Source organism: Mauremys reevesii, linkage group 9 (assembly GCF_016161935.1).
Source record: "Mauremys reevesii isolate NIE-2019 linkage group 9, ASM1616193v1, whole genome shotgun sequence".
In the NCBI taxonomy this organism is placed as follows: domain Eukaryota; kingdom Metazoa; phylum Chordata; order Testudines; family Geoemydidae; genus Mauremys; species Mauremys reevesii.
The window spans coordinates 46,348,124-46,369,316 of NC_052631.1; the positions used below are offsets into that span (position 1 = coordinate 46,348,124).

The following is a 21,193-nucleotide window of genomic DNA, read 5'->3' on the forward strand; positions in this document are numbered from 1 at the left end:
ATTGACAGTGCTGCCCCCACACGCCCTAAACTAACATTACACACGTTTTTGAAGTTTGAGGAAGCCTCTGAGATTGATCTTCTGTTTCTCCGACAAGCAGTTTTTATTACAAAGAGGAAGCTGGCAGTCAGATTTTTTTCAGTCTTTTTCCATGAGGTACTTTTAGGGGTCATACTAAAGATAGAACACAAAGATTTTATTTTTGAGGCTTCTATCATTTATAGGAACGTCTATATCTTAAACCCAAGTTAGCAGGGTATATTTGTTCTTGAAATAACTGAAGATTCTAAACTGCTCTTAAATACCAAGGCTGCAGCCTCTATGCTAAAATACTCATAGAATGAGCATTGTTGAAAGGACTCTGATCAGGACACAAAGGCAGAGATGTTACAGGCTGCTGGTTTCCTAAGTTGGGATGCACTAGTCAATTGTTACTGCAGCTAAACTGGATATTAGCACAGTTCAGGTGACTTACTGCATATTCATGACTTATTGCATCTGAACTGTACTGATATCCAGTTTAGCTGCACATCTAGTAATGTGCAATTGCTTATATAGTCAATGTTTATTATACTGCTTTCAGGTTAATTTCATTACATATTTTCCTAGCTTTTGGTAAATAAAGAGAAAACCTTCTGAGTAGCTCTCTAACCTGCAACTCCAGTGGTCCTCTGCTCACTCAATTCACTCTTTTCAGCTTACCATTAAAAGCCACAAGCAAGGGTAAATGCTTTTGTAATTAGCTTTTATTTCAGAGAATCAGATGTACAAGTCAAAATCCTGTGAATGCACCTACCTTAGTATACAAGCCCTGAGCCAGTTCTTCTGTCAGGACCAAGGAGTTGATTGGGTAAAACACTAAGACCTACTGTACACAGCAATTAGCACGCCTGGTCCCAAATAGCCATTATAGCCTCACCACCTGCATGGGTCACCAGCATTCTCTAAACTAGGGGTAGGCAACCTATGGCACGCATGCCAAAGGTGGCACGTGAGCTGATTTTCAGTGTCTGCCTGGATTTTCACACTGCCCGGATCCTGGCCACCGGTCTGGGGGGCTCTGCATTTTAATTTAATTTTAAATTAAACTTCTTAAACATTTTAAAAACCTTATTTACTTTGCATACGACAATAGTTTAGTTATATATTATAGACTTATAGAAAGAGACCTTCTAAAAACGTTAAAATGTATTACTGGCACACAAAACCTTAAATCAGAGTGAATAAATGAAGACTCGGCACACCACTTCTGAAAGGTTGCCGACCCCTGCTCTAAACACAGCTGAAAAGGTAGGCAACAGACTGCAGTCACCAGTGGAAAAAGACTCTTTCTAATCTTATCAGCTGGCAAAAGGACTCTGAATCTATGCTTCAGAAGTGAAGAGGCCAATAATCCTTCTCAAAGATTATGGCATCTTCCAAACCCAATTAAAGGAACTTTCTTAGTTGCAAGTCACCTACAAAACTTGGAATGATTCCTCTCTGCCACAGACGGCACTTGATATCAGCAACTTTGACTACCGCCCACCTCTAATCTTGCTTCCTAGGCAAGGTTACCAAGCAGTTGGTAGTGAATTGTCACCAGCAACATTTCCTGACATTCTAGAACCTACTGAATATGGCTGCAGACCAGATTGAGGCACAGAAATGATACTAGCTACAGTGATCCCTTCCAGAGGCTGGACAGAAATGAAATTACTATACTGATGTTTTTAGATTCTTCACCCGCCTATGATACCACCAGTTAAGAGGTACTGCGGATCCCTCCTTTATGTCCTAACTAGATGTTACAGAACTGTGAGGAAATGGTTACACTCATTCCTTTCTAATGTCTCTGTCATATTAGGCAGCTGCTTCTCTGTGCATAAGACGACTTGGGGAGGAGTCCTGCACAGTGCAATCCTCTCACTGCTCTGACTTAATCTCCATGTACAAATGGGTGATAATGCCAGCAATATGCTGATGACACACAGCTCTGTCCTTTTCATCAAGCCCAGACAGCATGGACTCGCAGCTGTTGCAATGCATGAGCTTGGATGAAAAACAGCTGGCCCCCTGCCCTCTCTCTGGGCTAACAAACCCCTCCCCTAGAAGGGGTACTGCCTCAGGATCTCCACATGTTTCAACCACAATCCCAAACCATGTTAAAACCTGTAAGCTTTTGCATGCTTCAAGAGCTCGTTATCCACTACAAAACAAATCAGTGTTATAACTGGGTTGGGAGATACCCATGTTTTATCTGTCCCCTGACTTGGTTATAACTGTAGTATAGACTGGCCCTTATAAAACTAGGAAATAAAGGACTGAGTCCTGACCATAATCTTGTTTTTTCTGCTTTGCGGCATGATGTCATTACACAGAAGCCCATAAATGCTGCTTTGGTGAGCTGAACTTTGTGCAAGTGTATAGATTTACGTGTATCTGCAGGATGCCCTGGAGGATTAACTAAGGTGGTTTTCCTCTGTTTGAATCCTGCCTAGACTTGCAGCGCTTGAAAGATACCAAGGACACACCTAGCACTTCCTAGTGGCCCTGTGAAACTGTTTCAGGCCAAGAACCTAAAAATATAGCTGCATCCTATCCATGGGGCTGACCTAACCTTGTAGGCTTTAGCATGGTTCTAGACATGGCTCAAATGTTGTCCGCACTACAAATGGAACCATGCCGTAACACGGTCAGGGAACAACAGGGTTAATTATGTCAATTGGCCCTTAGACATGGGCCATTCCAAAGCTAGCTGCTGAATGCCAGGCTTTGTGACTCAGTACCACTCCCTTACCACGTGTTAATACAGTTACGTAGATAGTAGCAGCAATTAAAGGAACCATAAGCCCATCCTCCTTGACTAGGTGAAGAGACTGAGAAACAAAATTCCAAATATGAATAAGCAGAAAAAAGTCTCCTGCCAGCCTAGGTAGAAAATTCCACTCTGAAGAACAGGTAAACAAACAGCTCCTTCCCAAAATGGGGGGCAGAAGAAGTTTTTTAAAAGTGCCTTTCCTGATGCTGAGGATATTTTAGGACTTATCAAAGTACAAAGTTGCATCAGTTTAACTAAAATTATGATTTAAAATCAATAAAATTAACTGGTGCAAAAGGCTGTGGATGCTCTTCAACTGATCTGGCTAAAGTCTGTTAGGAACAGAAACAAGCCAGTCTTAAACCAAAATATATGTTCACAGATGACTTTGTGCTGGCTCAGCTCAATAGTTAACTGATTTTGGTGCAACTTCTGCGTGGTAGACAAATCTTTAGAATACCCTGCTTAATAAAGCTAATATTTAAATTATCCCAATTAAGCATTGAAATTAACACCTCACTGAGGAGTGTGTGTTTCAGGGAGTGATGTGGTATAGTTCACACATCTCCTTTTGCTATCTGACTGCTGTTTTCTCAAGGGCAGGTTAGTAGGATTGCAATGATGTACAGTGTATTCTGCTGGCATCTTTGGCTTTTTCTTCACTGCAGAGTTCACTTGAGCTTCCATCACAAGAACCTCTCACATTAGTATGGTGGTGCTTTACACCCGAACTAGCTGGCGTGTCCTGGGCCATAGGCTTACGTTTCAGTGCTACTTGCACTCAGGCCAGTAACCCACCCATTTTGCAGTGGCGATACAGGCTAATAGTCCTCCAATGCCTTCCCACAATACCCCCCATGTGCCCCAAAGGACAAATTCCCCCAGAATTCACTGGGAAAGAATTATAGAGTGGCTCATCTTACTGCAGTGCTAAGAACCATGGGATATGGTCCCAGAAGTCCTAGCACCTCACATGGATGGGTGCAGCACCAATATGGCTGCACTCGAGTATCACTCTGTAGTGCAGCCGCTCACACTCACGCTAGGCCAACCAAGATGCTTGTGGTCACGTGCCGATCACCTGAGTTAACTCTGCAGCAAAGCCCTACCCTCACTGGTGGGAAAAGGAAAACATGCAATTGCTTTTTTAAAAATAACAACTAAGAATTTGCAGACAGCAGCAAGAAATGATGAAGTGCTTTCCCACTGCATTTGGGAACATTTTATTACTCCTTGCTGTCATCTGCAAAAAGATCTCCCCTCTTCCTGGTTTGACGCCACCACTGTCTTTTATCCTGAATAACTCATGAGAGGCTTACCCTCCTTGGTGTATCTTGAGTAATTAAAGTGGCTGAGTTTAAGTCAAAATTAGGTAACTCTTGATCTAAACTCAACCATTCTTCCTAATCAAGAGAAACCCCCGATCTCCTTACTGGTGAAAACCAACAGCATATCACACTTAAGGGGACACTATTGATTTTAAGACTCTACGTCCATCTGAAAATCTTGCCCACTTTAGGACCACTGACCTTGTACTTGTGTCAGATTTGATGGCATAATATAGCTCGTCATAAGAAGTAACACCTAAAATCTCAAACTGAAAGACATTGGAAGAAAACATTTTTCTCTTGCAGTTCACTTTGTGCATTTGAAAGCACTTTGATTTTACAGTGAAACTACATGTCCAGTCAGTCACTTTCCCTCAGTCTGCGTGTCTCTTTTGCAGCAATAGGGAGTAAACATATTTTTAAAAAATAGGAAAAATTTTGCAAAACCACAAAACCTAGAAAAAATGGGCAAAAAAATGCATTTTGTAAAATTGACTAGATGTCAGTATTGCCAACCTGAAGCATTAAAAAATAATTAAACTTGCAGAAAAACACCAAATGTAGCAAGATTCAGGATACAATATAAAATTTTGAGTTTTTCCTGTATTTGTCAGTTATTTTTCTTTTCTCTTTATCACTTTCATGATTAAACAAGGAATAAATACATCTGTGCCCTCTGTGAAATGGAATACCTTTTGGATGTTGTGAGACTTAATTTTGGTGAGGGGATGTGCCTATGGGACAGAGCTGTAAATAGCACTCAATAAAATGCTTAGTCCTTACTCATTCAAAGCACTGTGCAAGCTCCCCATGCATGCAATCCAGGTCACCTAATTTCCAGTCATGTGCATTATCAGCTTAGACCACGCTCTCTCGTGCCGTACGCCTTGAGACCATGAAGTTTTGGTACCTGTTACAATTTGATTTATACTCCGTCACATACATGCTGCTGGCTTAAATGTGTTTGTGGCAAATGATAACATGTAATCATAGTAGACAAAACAGATTAAGTACATCAATGATCACAAATATGGGTTTATATGAGGAAAGCTATAAAAAAGGATAGACTTTTCAACTGTGATTCAGAAACTCAAGTCTCACTGAAAAATCAATGGAATTTTTGTTCCTAAGTCAACTGGGTTCTTTTGAAAATCCCAACCACAATATCTGTGCTTGCATGGATTGGACCAAATTCTTCTCTGTTACACTGGCAGAAATCAGGAGTAACAAATAATTAGATATTCCAGATTCACACGATGTAACTGATAACAGTTTGGCCCAGTGCTTAGCCTGTTCATGCTGTCCTAGTTATGAGGACACCGTCAATGTAGTTTTTTTTTTTTTTTAAACAAAAATTATACACTGGTCCCATGTGCAAGATTTAACCTCCCAGAATCCAAGGATGTGGTGGGTTTTGTGTGATGTTTTCCCCTCCAGACAATATACAATCCTGGCCAAATGTGCTGCAGATTTAACCCAGTATATGATCCTTGCTTGGAGAAACTCCCATTGATGTTGGGGGTTTTGGCCCAGGCCCTCCAAGATATTTAAGTGCCTAACTCACATTGATTTCAATGCAGTGTAGTTGAGTGTCAGTCCCACGATATTAGAGAGACAAGGTGGGTGAGGTATTGGACCAACTTCTGTTGGCGAGAGAGACAAGCTTTCGAACCACACAGAACTCTACTTCAGGTACTCTTCTCACCAACAGGAGTTGGTCCAATAAAAGATAATACCTCACCCACCTTGCCCTTTGATTTCAATGGAAGTTAGGCACCTAAATACCTTTGAGGATCTCAGCCTCTGTGCTTCACTGTGTGCCATTTTTGGCATGAGACTTAAAACTAAGATCTTGAATACATGTGATGATTAACTTTCTACATGATTCATAACACATCTGTGACAGAGATGGAGCTGATATGTAATATTATGAAGACTGAGATGTGACCATTTTATGACACAATGTGACCTGATTAGCAAGGGGAAGTTATGGTATATTGGGGTTATTAGAATTTCCTATATTACTGTATTGATCTAACTGAATAGGGGGCTGTGGGAAGAGGAAACAGAGAAGCAACACAAGAGATGTAGATAAGGACTCCCCGATACACACTTGGGAGATAATCAGTCAAGTTGTTGGTTTCAATGTCTCCTTATTTTACCAAAGCTAGGAAGCTAGCGGTCAAAGAACATTAAAGAGTTAAAAAGCCTTTCTTAAGGAGAAGGGGAGTCACTTGTCAGAAGCTGTCTAGGGAGACAGGCTCTCTGAGAGGAGAGACAGAGAGAGAAATGCACTCTATGGAGGGAGTGTAAAGAAGCGGGCCTCCCAGATCCAGGGCATGGTAAACCTTAGGGAAAAGCTAGCTATGCATACAATCTGTTGTATTGTTTTTAAGACATGTTTTCTCTGAAATGCTGTTGTTCTAAAGAAATACTTTGTTTTAAGGAAGTATTTGGCCACTGATTACCACAGTCATTGTAACAGAGAGAATAGCAGGGTCTGGACATAAGTCAGAGCTGCTGAATTAATCACACAGGGGATTGCAGACCAGGCCTGGTCTGAGAATGAGAGAATCATATGATTCAACCCCGAAAAACAGGTGATTGTTCGAGGATGGAGTGCTAGAGGGGGTGTACTGTAAAGACCAGGAGGGGTCAGATGTGCAGTTCACTAGGTCACTGTGATAATCTGTATCGCCCCTAGATTTCTTTTCTCAACACTTCTTACTGTTGCTATCAATGGTGCAGCTCCAAAGGAAGTAATAGTGAATATAGTATTGACTAACCAATGGTGCTGACAAGCCAATGGTGTTCTAACTCTGCTCAGAGCAGGTCTAGAGTCTGATTTGTCTTGCATATCCCAAGTTTCACCTCACTTAAAAACTACTTGCTTACAAAATCAGACATAAGAATACAAAAAGTGTCACAGCCATACCGTTACTGAAAAATTGCTGACTTTCTCATTATTACAATATAATTACAAAATAAATCAATTAGAATATAAATATTGTACTTATGTTTCTGTCTATAGTATATAGAGCAGTATAAACAAGCCATTGTCTGTAAAAAAATTTTAGTTTGTGCTGACTTTGCTAGTGCTTTTTATGTAACCTGTTGTAAAATGAGGCAAATATCTAGATGAGTGATGTACCACGTGGAAGACCTCTGTATACCCCTGGTTGAGAACCACTGGTCTAGAAGACCACAGTGGTTAAAATGCTGTGGCCTGTCTACACTAGCACTCCTATTGTTGTTTAGTGTATACAAAGTCACAGTATTTATTCCCTTGGATCCTAGTTCAGCAAGGTAGTTAAACATGTGCTTAATTATCATTGACTTCAGCAGGACTTTAAACTTTAACATAAATAGAGATGAATTTAAGCATGTGTTGAAGTGTTCTGAGGAAGTGGGACCATACCCATACTCACCTTTGAAATATCAGCATTTCAGGGCAAGATTCCAAGGCACAGGAAAAAAAATAAGGGTGTTGATCCAGAGCTTTGGTCATACAGGGTAGTGACATACACGCAGAATATCTTACATCTTCCACTCCAGAGGTGACTGCATATTCATAAATGATCTGAAAAAATGAGTGAACAGTGAGGTGGCAAAAGCTGCAAGCGACAAAAAATTATTCAAGATAGTTAAGTCCAAAGCTGACTGAGAAAAGTTACTCAGAGATCTCACTAAATTGGGTGATTGGGCAACAAAATGACAGATGAAATTCAATGTTGATAAATGCAAAGTAATGTACACTGGAAAACATAATTCCAACTATACATACAAAATGATGGGGTCTAAATTAGTTGTTACCTTTCAAGAAAGAAATCTTGGAGTCATTGTGGATAGTTCTCTGAAAACATCCACTCAATGTGCAGCAGCACTGCGGCAGTCAAAAAAGCTAACAAAATGTTAGGAACTATTAGAAAGGAATAGATAATAAGACAGAAAATAGCATAATGCCACTATATAAATTCATAGTACACCCACACCTTGAATAGTGCATGCAGTTCTGGTTGCCCTATCTCAAAAAAGATATATTAGAATTGGAAAAAGTAGAGAAGGGCAACAAAAATTATTAGGGGAAATGGAACAGCTTCCATATGAGGAGAGATTAAAAAGACTTTGAATGTTCAGTTTAGAAAAGAGACAACTAAGGGGATTATGACAGAGGTCTATAAAATCATGAATGGTGTGGAGAAAGTGAATAGGGATGTGTTATTTATTGCTATACATAACACAAGAACCAGAGGTCACCCAGTGAATAATAGGCAGCAGGTTTAGAACAAACATAAGGAAGTACTTCTTCACACAACATACAGTCAAACTCTGGAACTTGTGCATGAGGATGTTGTAAAGGCCAAAAGTATGACTGGGTTCAAACAAGAATCAGATAAATTCATGGAAGATAGATCAATCAATGGCTATTAGCCAAGATGGCCAGGGACACAACCCCATGCTCTGGGTGTCCTTAAACCTCTGACTGCCAGAAGCTGGGACTAGACGACAGCGGTAAATCACTTGTTAATTGCCTTGTTCTGTTCATTCCCTCTGAAGCATCTGGCACCGTCCACTGTCAGAAGGCAGGACACTGGGCTAGATAGACCATTGGTCTGACCCAGCAGTTTTATGTTCTTACGCATTTGAGAAGTGTACAATAATTCCTTATACTTCCAATATGTTAACCATTCTGCAATCCTTCTGGATGAAAGCTGCTATAGTAGAGAAAACATTAGATTTTCAACTGTATTTCTGAATTTTCTTCTGTGGTTGGGTTTATGTTCTGTAAATTATATTTTAGTGTATTCTATCACAAAATAACATATGGTATACTCACCACAAATAAAAACTAGTAATGGAATCTAACGGAACATCTCCACCTTTACAACTTTTCATGAATCTATCATAGCTAAACAAAAATTCTAAAATATTCTCTATCTTGGAGTTACCATCAAGTCATTAACAATAAATAACCCATGTAACTGGAATTAACACAATCGGCTATTTCTACTGGTTATAGTCTTTTACAACCGGAGACAAACATCAATATCAAGAACTGCTTTGTAGTTTTTATGATACAGCATATATTCCAACCACTTATATAAACCATCACATAAATGCCCATATTTCCAAATCAAAATATAAATTTCAGACCTTAAACTGAGTTTATACTACATTTGCAGATGCTGCTAAGCACTGCATATAACAATGACATAATTGTTTCTGGAGTTTCTAACATACATGAAAAGGGAAAAATCAGAAGCAGACTTTTAAAAGGAATATATCAAACAAAATAAATGCATAAACACAATATATGAAGCGTTGGGGTGCTATAAAGATTTTATTATTACTTGGTTGGGAAGAGCCACATAACTCACTGTGGCTCTGTAACTAGTGAGTAATGCAGTCATCTCAAAATCCAGCAGATTTATTAGTAGTACTGTTCAGACTAAGTTCTTGTATCTCATTTTCTCCTAACCCCTTATAAATAGGACCCAGCTCTTTGCAGGAGGTAACCTACATTTTATTTCTTTACACTTCATATAAATGTGGTGACTATTTTTGGTGGAGGAAAAGAACTAGTGACTCTTTGAAATTTAGTAACAACATAGTTAAATTAAATGATCAGTGGAAATGCATGAAAACGGTAGAGCATAGAAATAATTACAGAAAATAAAATATTTAGGAGATGTAGATCTGGTAGACTTGAGGCATTTTCTCGTATCCTGGACTCTGCATAGAGAATAACCTATTCCTAGGTTGGGTACTTACATGATTCCCATCACATTAGTATCTAAGTGTCTTACAATCTTTAATGTATTTATCCACACAACACCCTCTGAGTTGAGGAAGTACTGTCATCCCCATTTTACAGATGGGAAACTGAGTCACAGATACTAACTGACCTGCATGAGGTCATCCAGGAAGTTTGTGGCACAGGAGGGAATTAAACCTGGGTCTCCCAAGCAAACACCCTAATCACTGGACCATCCTTCTGGGATGGGAAGGAACTCCAAAGGTTTTCAAGTAGTTTATTTTATTTACTTAGACTTTGCTTTAGTAAGGTGTTTAAGCATTTGCCCAGCTATAAACACAATCCTACTTTAATAATTGAAGATTATTTGCTTATTGATGAGTTTCCTGCATCTTCCTCTCGAGTATCTAGTGCTGCCCATTGTCATGTGCAGAATTTTGCACTAGGTGGGCCATGTGTTTGATCCAACATAGCAATTCCTATGTTCCCTGACCATCTTTTAACCATGCTGGGAACTATTATGTTGTAACTGGATTCCCTGGCAAGGTTAATTTTGAGCAGAAGTCTTTGCTGGTAACTTTGCAAAAGCATTCTCTTCAGAAATCTCTCTTTGTCAATATCTCATCCACTGACTTTGTTTTTAGGCCAACCACCTGTTCCCTTATTTTTTAAATTACACAGCTCACACATGAAAACATCTTTTTCCCCCTATAAAGTTTATCACACATGCTTGCTCTTTCCTTCCCAGCCACAGACACAATAAGCCTCATTGTGACATCAGAATAAAGTCTGCGGCACCCAGTTGCTTGTAGGGTGATCCGATGTCCCGATTTTATAGGGACAGTCCAGATATTTGGGGCTTTTTCTTATATAGACACTGATTACCCCCCACTCCCATCCCGATTTTTCACATTTGCCATCTTGTGTGACATCAGAACAAGAGGCATACAGTGTCCCCTGGGGAAGGAGCAGATATATTTGGAAAGCACTACTTTGTTTTCACGCAAATGCCCTCAGTGCTAATAATTTTGCAGGGGTGCTGGGAGCCACTGAACCAAACTTTAATCCCCGTATACGACGGAATCCACTTTGAGCCAGGGCACCCCCGTTCCAGCAGCACCTGTGTAATTTTGTTTCAAAAAGGGAGGAGAAATAAGAAACTCAGCTGTGCCAAACCTCTCTCATTGCAGGTGATTTTCAAGGCTTCGTGCAAAGGCTCTCCCTGCAGGGATGGTTGCATTGCAAAGTGTTTCCACGACACCTTTACGGCCTTCCCCGATTGTTCCCTCCTGGCTTTGAAATCTCCCTTATTTAAATGGCCACAGCTTAGCAGTTCTGCACCTTAGCAACCTGGGGGGTGGGGAGGAGCGGAGCGGAGCGGAGGAAAGGCAAAGGCAAAGGCAAAGGGGACCGTCCTGCTGCTCTCTGAGGAGAACTGTAAAAGTCCGCGAGCCTGGAGAGCTCCCCAAGCGGAGCCAGCGGCTGTGTGTAGGAAGTGGAAAAGGGGAGGGGGGAAAAAAGGCTGCGGGCGGGTGCTTGCAACCTCAGAGCTGAAAGGGCTGCGGGGCTTTGCCGTCTCTCTGTCTCTCTCTGCCTCGCGCTGCTGCTGTCGGCGCGAGGCGGCCGCCGAGAGCGGAGCGGAGCGAGCGGCGCCGGCGCTGTGCATGCTGGGCTCCGATCATGGTGGGCTCGCGCTAGCGGCAGGAAGGGCTCGAGCCAGTTTCCCCCCCGCCCCCGGCAGCCGCGCGCCTCCCGATCGGCGAGTCCCGCCCGGGGAGAGAAGACACCGACCGGGAAGGGGGCTGGTACCGCCGGGCGCTCGCTCTGTCCCGCACCGCAGCGCCCCGGCACCGCTCGCCGGAGGAGGAAGGGGGGTTGCCCCGGGTGCCAGCCGCTGTGGGGGGACGGGAGCGGAGCGGACCGTGCCCCCCGCCGCTGCCCCCCGCGTGCCCAGCCCCGGGAGATGGTGACACATGAGGCGCGCTGGCAGGAGCATGGTTGAAAGGACCAGCAAGTTCTTGCTGATCGTGGCCGGCTCGGTGTGCTTCATGCTCATCCTGTACCAGTACGTGGGGCCGGGGCTGAGCCTGGGGGCGCCCAGCGGCCGCGCCCCGGCCGAGGAGCTGGACCTCTTCCCCACGCCGGACCCGCACTATGTCAAGAAGTACTACTTCCCCGTGCGGGCGCTGGAGCGGGCGCTCGCCTTCGACATGAAGGGCGAGGACGTGATCGTCTTCCTGCACATCCAGAAGACGGGCGGCACCACCTTCGGCCGCCACCTGGTGCAGAACGTGCGGCTCGAGGTGCCCTGCGACTGCCGGCCCGGGCAGAAGAAGTGCACCTGCTACCGGCCCAACCGCCGGGAGACCTGGCTCTTCTCGCGCTTCTCCACCGGCTGGAGCTGCGGGCTGCACGCCGACTGGACCGAGCTCACCAGCTGCGTGCCCGGCGTGCTGGACAAGAGGGAGAGCGCCGCGCTCAAAGCCCCCAGGTGAGCGGCACCCCGCGGGCATGCCTGGCATCCCCAGCAAGGGAAACAACCCACCCGCACCCTCATGGTGTTCACTGCACCCCTAGCCCGGGAACGCTCCTCTGCACACTCACAGCGTGCAGTGTATTCCCCTCTGCACCCCCAGCCCAGCCTGTGCGCATGCCTTGCACCCCCAGCTTGGGAACTGCTCTCAGCATCCTCGCAGTGTGTGCTGTACTCTGCACCCCCAGCCCTGCCTGCGGGCATGCACTATGCTCCCCTGCAGCCCCGGCCCGGGAACTCCCCTCTGTACCCTCACAGCATACAGTGTATTCCCTTCTGCATCCACAGCCCAGCCTGCAGCATGCTCTGCACCCTCAGCATGGGAATGCCCGCTGCACCCCCATGGCGTTCACTACATCCCCCTGGGCATCCCTTGCACCCCCAGCCTGGGAACCCCCTCTGCACACCCATGGCTTGCATTGTACTCCTCTCTGCATCCCCAGCCCAGCCGACAGCATGCACTGCACTCCTTTACACCCTCAGCACCCCCTCTTCATTTCCACAGCATGCACTGCACCCCCTCTTCAGTTCCACAACATGCACTGCACCCCCTCGCCACCTCTCTCTTCATTCCCACTGCACTTCTCTGCACCCTGAGCTTGGGCACCTCATCTGTGCCCCCACAGTGTGCACTGCACCCCCAGTCAAGGTACTCCCTTTGCATGCGCTGGACTCCTCTCTATCCCCCAACCTGGGCACCCCTCACTGCGCCCCCATCTGCACGCTCACTCAGGGCACTGTACTCTGCACCACCAGCCCAGGCACCTCCTCTGCACCTCTGCAGTGTTTGCACCCCCAGCCCAGGCACCCCTTTTTCATGCGCTGCACCCCTCTCTCTACTCTCAGCCCAGGCACCCCCTTCTGTACCCCCACAGCATACACTGCACTTCTCTAGGCACCCCCAGCCCATGGCATGCACTGCACTTCTCTCAGCCCCCCCCAGCCTACAGCACTGCATACACTGTAATCTTGTCTGCCTCCCCTGCTCACCCTACTGCATGCATGCCCCTGCCCTCTGCACCCCAGCCTGGCCACCCACTTCTGCACCCCACAGCATACACTGCACTCTCCTCTGCACCCTCAACCCAGAGATCCCCTCTCCACCCCCATGGCGTACGCTGCATCTTTTCGCTGCATCCCCAGCTCAGACCACCTGCCCTCTGTAACCCCCACAGCATGCATCCATCTGCACTCCCTGCCCTTGCCACAATATACACTGCACCTGCCCTCTGCATCCCTAGCCCAGGCACCCCCTCTGCCCACACCGTTACAGGCATTGCACCTCTTTTCTGCACTCTAGCTCACCCCATTGCATTCACTGAACCTCCCCCCTGCACCCCCACATCCCATCTTGTGCACTCTCCACTCCTCAGCCCAGCCTTATCCTTGCCCGTGTAATCTATATGCCTACCCTACTCTGTGCATCCCTAATCCTCCTGTACCCCAGCTAAACCTGTACACCCTCAATTGCAGGCAAGAGAGACCCAAGACAACCAATCCCCTGCACACTTAACCCCCCCCCATGTATGTGCACAATCACCCCCATATTCCACTTTGCATACCCCATTCAGCCCTACACCCACTCTATATTCCCCCCTTCAGTCCCTATCCTTTTCTGTGCACAGTAAGTGATGCTTCAAAAGCCTTAGCTGAAAACTGTATGTTTCCCCTCCCAAGCTCAACCTACATCCCCTTTATCTCTCTGTCTTCCACTTGGGCAAGAGAGAGCACGTCACCCCAAAGTCCCAGGCAAGACAACTCTCTCAAAATTTCATCCTTATACATGCCCAGTCCGACCCCCAGCCCCTCTCACACAGACACCAAATCCCACTGCATTCCTATTCTCTTGCATCCTACCCTTCATTCCACTGCCCCAATCTTAACTTGCTCTTAAACTAATAATTTACAATAATCTATGTAAATTTAAATTGGTTTGTTTAAAAGCATCTCCAATTGTTCTTATTCCTGCTTCCCAAATTTAACATGTTTTTGTGTCTTTGAGTCCAAGAGGTCTAGTAGGGGTCAGCTAAAAACTATCATTGAAATACCATGCACGATCTCGTTAGTGAATGTAAATCACTGTTGTTGTTATTACTATCCCTTGTATAATTTTTTTCTTTAAGTTTCATTCTCAGAGCTGTGCAACATTTTATGCAATCATTTGTTAATGCCGTGTGCTGTATATATATATTGTTAATAGCATACGTAATAATCCATTTAGTGAACGGCAGCCTTACAGCAAGTCTGTGTTTTAGCATCGCTGTTCTTTCTTCATTAAACCATTTTAGTTGGTCTTGTCCTAGGAGCAGTATGCAGTTATTAGTGTATTAGTTATTAGTATTCTTTATTGCCTCTATTGCGATTACTGCTCTTTTCAACGGATCTCAGTGCATTTCAGTGTTAGTCATCCTAATACTATACTTGAGTCACTGTCATGCTGGCTGATCCAGGAGCAGCAAACCAGGCTTTCCTTGTGATCTTTTATTTTTAAGGCACTTGTAAACATTTATAAACAAAATACCCTTCACCTGTCCTGTTGCTGATGTGGTTTAGTGAAGTGCTGCAATGAAAACTGCTCAAAGTTCAAATCTGGTAAGAACCCAGTCTGTGAACCTTGGCACCCAGCTAGCAAACTGTTAACCTGCCATAAAGACAGATTTTTGGATAGATCCAGACACCCATGTGTTCAGGATCCTCAGTTGTACTTAAACCTACTCTACCTTCAGTATTTAACCCTATCCTCCTTGCTTTTTCCTACAGTTACTACAGAATAGCATAGTGCTGAAGCTCCAGATTGTGCACACATAGTAAGGGTCCTGTTACATGGTTGCTCAGTTACCTTTAACCTTAAAGGCTTAATAATTAGTTCTTTCTGAAGATGTTCCACTTCGGGGAATGGATTCTGTGTGTATTTTGTAGGGATTTCAGAACCAGCTACTAAGTATTGCACCTTTTCAGTAATTTTTAAATGAGCTTGTTTTCTCTCTAATATTTGTTTTGGGGGGGGGGGATTTAAGGCATTTGACACTTTTTAAACTATTTGTGCTCAAAATATATTGAAAAAATAATCTAGGCGCCCAGTGCATCCAGGAGCATATTTATCATGAAACAAACCATGTGGTGGCACGGGACCCCCAATGACTGGGGGGGCCCCCAAATGCAGGACACATCTCATCTGACAACCTGCCCGAGTCCCAGCTGGCAGCACAGGAGTGCTCAGGCAAGAAGGCGGCCTGCATGCTGTGGCCGGTGGCCCCATGCTGCTCCTGGAAGTGGCCGGCTGCTGGCATGTCTCTGCATGCCTCTGGTGGGGGGGAGGGGGAGATGGCTCTGTGTGCGGCCCCCTCCCCAGGCAGTGCATGGAGACCCGATGCCCACTTCTCCCCAAGGGGTGCGCAGAGACGTGCCAGCAGCAGGGCTAAGGCGGCTCCCTGCCTGCTCTGCCTCCCTCCCTCCTTGCCGCCTGGGGGTGTGTGTTTCTCCGCACGCTGCCCCTGCCATGAGTGCTGACTCCACAGCTCCCAGTGGCTGGAAACTGTGGCCAGTGGGAGCTGTGGGAGCGGTGCCTGCAGTCAGCGGTTCACGGAGACCCCCTGCCTACGAGCTGCTGCCAGGGGTGTGTGCGCTGATTGCTTTGGGAGCTGTGCTGCCCGAGGTAAGCCCCCCCACACACACACACACCTCGACCCCTACACCCTCTCCCACGCCCCAGCACAGAGCCCACACCCAAACTCCCTCCCAGAGCCCACACCTCTGCCCCAGCTCAGAGCCCACATCCGGCGCCCAACCCACTGCCTCAGCCCAGAGCCCGCACCCAGACTCCCTCCCAGAGCCCGACCCCGACACCTCCTCTCAGAGCCCATACCAGCGCCCAACCCACTGCCTCAGCCCAGAGCCCAGCACCCAGACTCCCTCCCAGAGCCCGACCCCCACACCTCCTCCCACATCCCTGCCCCAGCTCAGAGCCCATACCAGCGCCCAACCCACTGCCTCAGCCCAGAGCCCAGCACCCAGACTCCCTCCCAGAGCCCGACCCCCACACCTCCTCCTGCACCCCAACCCCCAGCACCCCAATCAAGGTGCCTCACTTTATTTTCATTTACTTCCCATTACTTATAGGAGGAGGATGAATAAAAAAAGAATGAAAAATGTCGGGGAGATAAGAGAGAATGTTCTTTTTCTTGGCTGGGTCCTGGGGGGGAGGGGTGGCCTGAAAATGAAGCTGCGCACAGGGTCCCACTAACTCTAAATCCGTCCCTGTGTGTATCCTAATATTAGTTTTGCTAATATTAGTGCTGTGGTCTCTCTGTTTCTGTTACCCCACAGGTTAGGTTGCATTAGGACTTGATTTTCAGAAATGTGGAGGCCATGGTGTGGAGGTTTAGGTAATCTGATTATAGTAATCTTGGTTTGTTTACACACACTGTGCTTGGCCTTTCATTAATTTTGAACTGGGGATGATTTTGGTACAATAAACAGCTGCCAGTTGACTTTGTAATATTGTCCTAGCACAGTGCTCTATTGTAATGAAGTACAGTTCATTGTGTTCATAAGGCATCTTCACAAAAAGATAACATTTCTCTGGCTTGTAATGAAATCAGGATTCATAAATGAGAGATGTTTGTTTAAAATCAGTGATGTAGTGAATTTCATTTGTTCAGATGGAAAAAGGATACCTTCTTGCATTATTTCCAGTACACTAGCAATCATACCACTTCATTTCCCTGCTCTGAATAATGTATCTTGGCCATCAAAACAGTGCTTGTTTTTTATGCGACCTGTGCATTTGAGAGAAGCTAGTGTTGAAATAGGATTTGACTACGAAATTCTTACTTGAACAAGCTCCAGACAACCATTTGGGTCTCCTTGAACCTAGTAAGACTTCAGAATTCTAAAGTTACTTTTACATTCTTCTGCAGTGGAGACATGAAAATTCACTTTCCAGAACATTCAGTTCCTTCCTTTATATTCAGTAGGTACGGTGACAGGGCTGTATTAATGCAGGGGTTTTAGGGGCTGCAGTCCAGGGCCTCAGGCTGAGGGCAGCCCTATCGGTGGGATGTGGCCTGCGGCAAGTCTCCCCGCTGCGGGCCGGACACATGTTCCTGAGCCTCAGCACTGCCGTGTGTGTCCCCCCCTCCCCCGGTCTGGAGCCGCGAGCGCCAGCTTGCCAATGTGCCCCTGTGGCCCCTACGCAAGGGGCATTCAGGAAATCTCTGCACACTGCCCCCAGCGTCAGCTCTGAAGCTCCCATTGGCTGGGTACATGCCAGCCACCTCAGGGAGCAGAGCAGCGCGGAGCCAGGGCTGGCATGGATCCTGCCTACTAGCCCTGCTGCGCCGCCGACCAGGAGCCGCCCGAGGTAAGCGCCTCCCGGCTGGAGCCTGCACCTCACACCCCCTCCTGCACCCCAACCCCCTGTCCCATCCCTGTAGGGTGACCAGACAGCAAATGTGAAAAATCGGGACAGGGGTAATAGGAGCCTATATAAGAAAAAGACCCCAAAATTGCGACTGTTTCTATAAAATCAGGACATCTGGTCACCCTACATCTCTGTCTCTACCCCAAAGCCCACCCCCCAAGCTGGAGCTGCACCCCCTCCTGCATCACAATTCCCAGCCCTGAGCCCACTCCAAACCCCCAGGGTCCCCACAAAAAGCTAAGTGCCCCGGGCCCACAGGAGAGTTAAACTGGCCCTGTACAGTGAAGTTTGACAATGTTGCTCTTTCCAGCTATTGCATCAGCATTAGAAGAGTGGGAAAGCGATGTTTGTTGCCCAAAACACAACAGTTATCGTCTGATCAAAAATCTGTCTAACACTCTGCCTTCCAGTAGGTCTTGGAAAGCGAAGGTTATTCAGAAATGCCCACGTGTACAAATCATGTGTTAAAAGCTTTTAACTTGGAAAGGAATGCAGCTTTATCACTGCATAGTGCCCTATTGCTCTGCAGTCCATAACCTAGGCATGGTACATACATTTACAATGCACTTGGGTCTTTTTATTGTTCTGCTCTGAGTTGGCCTTAATGATGGGGAGTGCTAGAATGTCCAAAGACTGCGCATTCCTGGGGTTTCGTTTTGTTTGGGTTTTTTGGATTGATACGGTAAACAAGAGACAGACATTTTTAGCTCTAGTGGGTCAGTGTGCTTTAAGTTTATGCTGTTTTGTTGTCTTTAAGTGGTGTTTACCATGCTTTGTATATAAAAGACACTTGTAAATTATTTTTGGGCAAGCATTTCTTGAAGTAAATGTTATGTTTTGTTCACATGCAATAAAAGGAATACATTGTCGTCTTCTGTGCTTGTAACATTTGGAACTAAAGCGAGCTCCATTGTGAACCAAAAGCATACATTATCTACAGTCTCTGCAGGATGATTCTGTTAGGTGATAGACTGCAAGTCTTTTGAGAACAGAACCCTGTTCTCTGTTTTTCACAGTTAGTACTTAATACATATTGATCAAGATTTTCAAAACTGGCTAGTGATTTTGGGTGCCCTATTTAAGACACCTTAAAGGGGCCTGACTTTCAGAAGACAGGAGCTCAGTGCTTTATATAAATTTGAGTTTCTTTCATTTATCTCAAGTTAAGCATCTAAAATTGAGATGCCCAAAATCTTGAGTTGATTTTTAAAATCTTCACACCATTATATTTTGCATTAACTCAGTTCTTTAGCCTAATTGTCACTATTAATAGATAGCCAAAGTAAGACTGGCTTACTTTGCACATTCTCCACTCAGGGCTTGATCTGAATCGGTGGTTTTCAACCTGTGGTCCATGGACCACTAGGGGTCTACAGACTATGTCTAAGATTTCCAAAGGGGTCTGCACCTCCATTTGAAATTATTTTAGGATCTGCAAATGATAAAAAAGGTTGAAAACCACTGATCTAAAGCCCTTAAAGTGAATGGAAAGATTCTCGGACCAACCCTTAATGCAGTGGTGCCCAAACTTTTCCTGTCACCCACCCCCTTACAAGTAATGGAATCTGTCTGTGGCTCTCCCCTCCCCCTCCCCCCCCATTACTGCACAGTTGGCTCAGCAGGGGAGTTGGGGGCAGAACTGGGGATGGGGCAGAGGCGGAGCTGGCCTGGGGATGGAGAGGGAATGAGGGCAGAGCAGGGGGTGGAGCTGTGTTGGGGCAGAGTGGAACTGGGTGGTGTTCTATCCCCACCCCCATTGGGGGCTGGCCTGCCCCCCCCCCACCGTGTGCCCTGCCAGATGTTCCTCCGTCCCCCCCCTTGGGAGGCGTGTTCCACAGTTTGGGGACCACTGCCCTAATGGCACCGTGGTGTTTCACTCTGCCTGCTGCGCCTATCGTCCTCTGCGCCAAGGACTGTGAAGAGCTAGAAGTTCTCAAGACCTTCTTATACGGCACTTCGCTTATGAGCCTGATGCCTCCTCGTTTTAATTGTGTTCTGTGGGAATAATAAGGACATAAATAAATTTAAGCCAAGGGAGATCCATTCCCTTATTCTCCCCTCCTCTCCTCACTGAAAATCTTTATAACTAGCCCTACTGGTTCATTCTTCTTTGTACCAAAACAAGAGCATGTAAAGTGGTTATTTTTCTGAAGATTTGTTGTTCACATGGAGATAGTTTATAAGGCATGTAGCAGCTTTAAATATCCATTCGGCTCAAGCTGCTAGTTGCTTTAGGATAGGCTGCGTATTTGGCAGAACACTGGAACTGTGTTGCTCTTCACCCCCATTTAATTTCTGTTTCAAACGCTGTGTAGATTGCTTCTTTTATTTTCTTTTTTAATGAGCCTCCTCAAGAGGCTAACTTAATCTTGGCTTTGTGTATGTGTTTATATGGGAGTCTGTCACAGAAGTTCACCTGCTGAGCTTTTAATCTACATTTCACAGGATGCTCAAGAAATTGACAGGAACATTTTTTTTCTGATCACAAATACAAAAACAAAACAAAAAAAACCCCTCCCAACCCTCATCTGGATTTGAATTCTTTATAAACAATAAAATACCATATATGAACATTAAAAATGCAAAATCCCAGATGTCTGTTGTAGGTTTTCAGTAACACCCATAGTTAAGCAAATCCATTTGCCTGGATTCTGGAGTCTCTCTGGCAAGCTATTTACAGTGTTTGTTTTGTGCAGGTTTTTATTTTATTTTAGTAAAAGAAACAATTAGCAGAGCCCAGGAGTATGGAGGGTTTTTGCCAATTTGATTTTTTTAAAGTGTGAACTTTCACAGTTTCGTATGGGATGTGTGTATTCAGAGAGCTAAGGACATTGTTCACAAGTCAGCTACACCAGTGTGGCTCTGGAGTAATTCTGCTGAAGGCAGTTGAATAGTAACAGAGTAAAACTATTGAAAGTGAGAGGAGAGAAAGGCCTTTGGAATGTGGAAAACTGAATTCCTTTTGCCCCCCAGGTATGTTACAGCCAGTTGGCCAGATATGGAACCCCCTACACGTTGCATCCAGTTGCCCTGATTTCTACAGCCCAGAGTAGGGGGATCACACGTCCTGTTTTGCCAGGGGCAGTCCCTTTTTTAAGCCCTATCACAGCCATCCTGACTTGTTGGCAAAGCTGGGCATTTGTCCCGTTTGCTCTTGCTGATTTGATCAGTTGGCAAGAGCAAATGGGACAAATGCCCACTTTTGTCAAAAAAGGGAGGTGTGGAGGAATATGCGGGAGGCTGAGTGGAGATGCCAGCCCTGCACAGGGGGGAGGAGGAGATAGTGTTCCAGCATGCGGGGGATGGCACAGGGTTCCAGCAACTGGGCAACAGCCTCACCGGTGGTGGTGGTGGG

At 45.5% G+C, this 21,193-nt stretch overlaps 1 protein-coding gene across 1 annotated transcript in view; it reads left to right on the forward strand.

Annotated features, from left to right (window-relative positions):
- Positions 1-11,441: 11,441 nt before the first annotated feature.
- The window catches only part of HS6ST1 (heparan sulfate 6-O-sulfotransferase 1), a 266,609-nt gene continuing 256,857 nt past the window's right edge, over positions 11,442-21,193 (forward strand). The window contains exon 1 of the mRNA XM_039487789.1: positions 11,442-12,374. Coding sequence (XP_039343723.1) covers positions 11,857-12,374 — 518 coding nt within the window. The 5' untranslated portion in view covers positions 11,442-11,856. The remainder of the gene's footprint in view (positions 12,375-21,193) is intronic.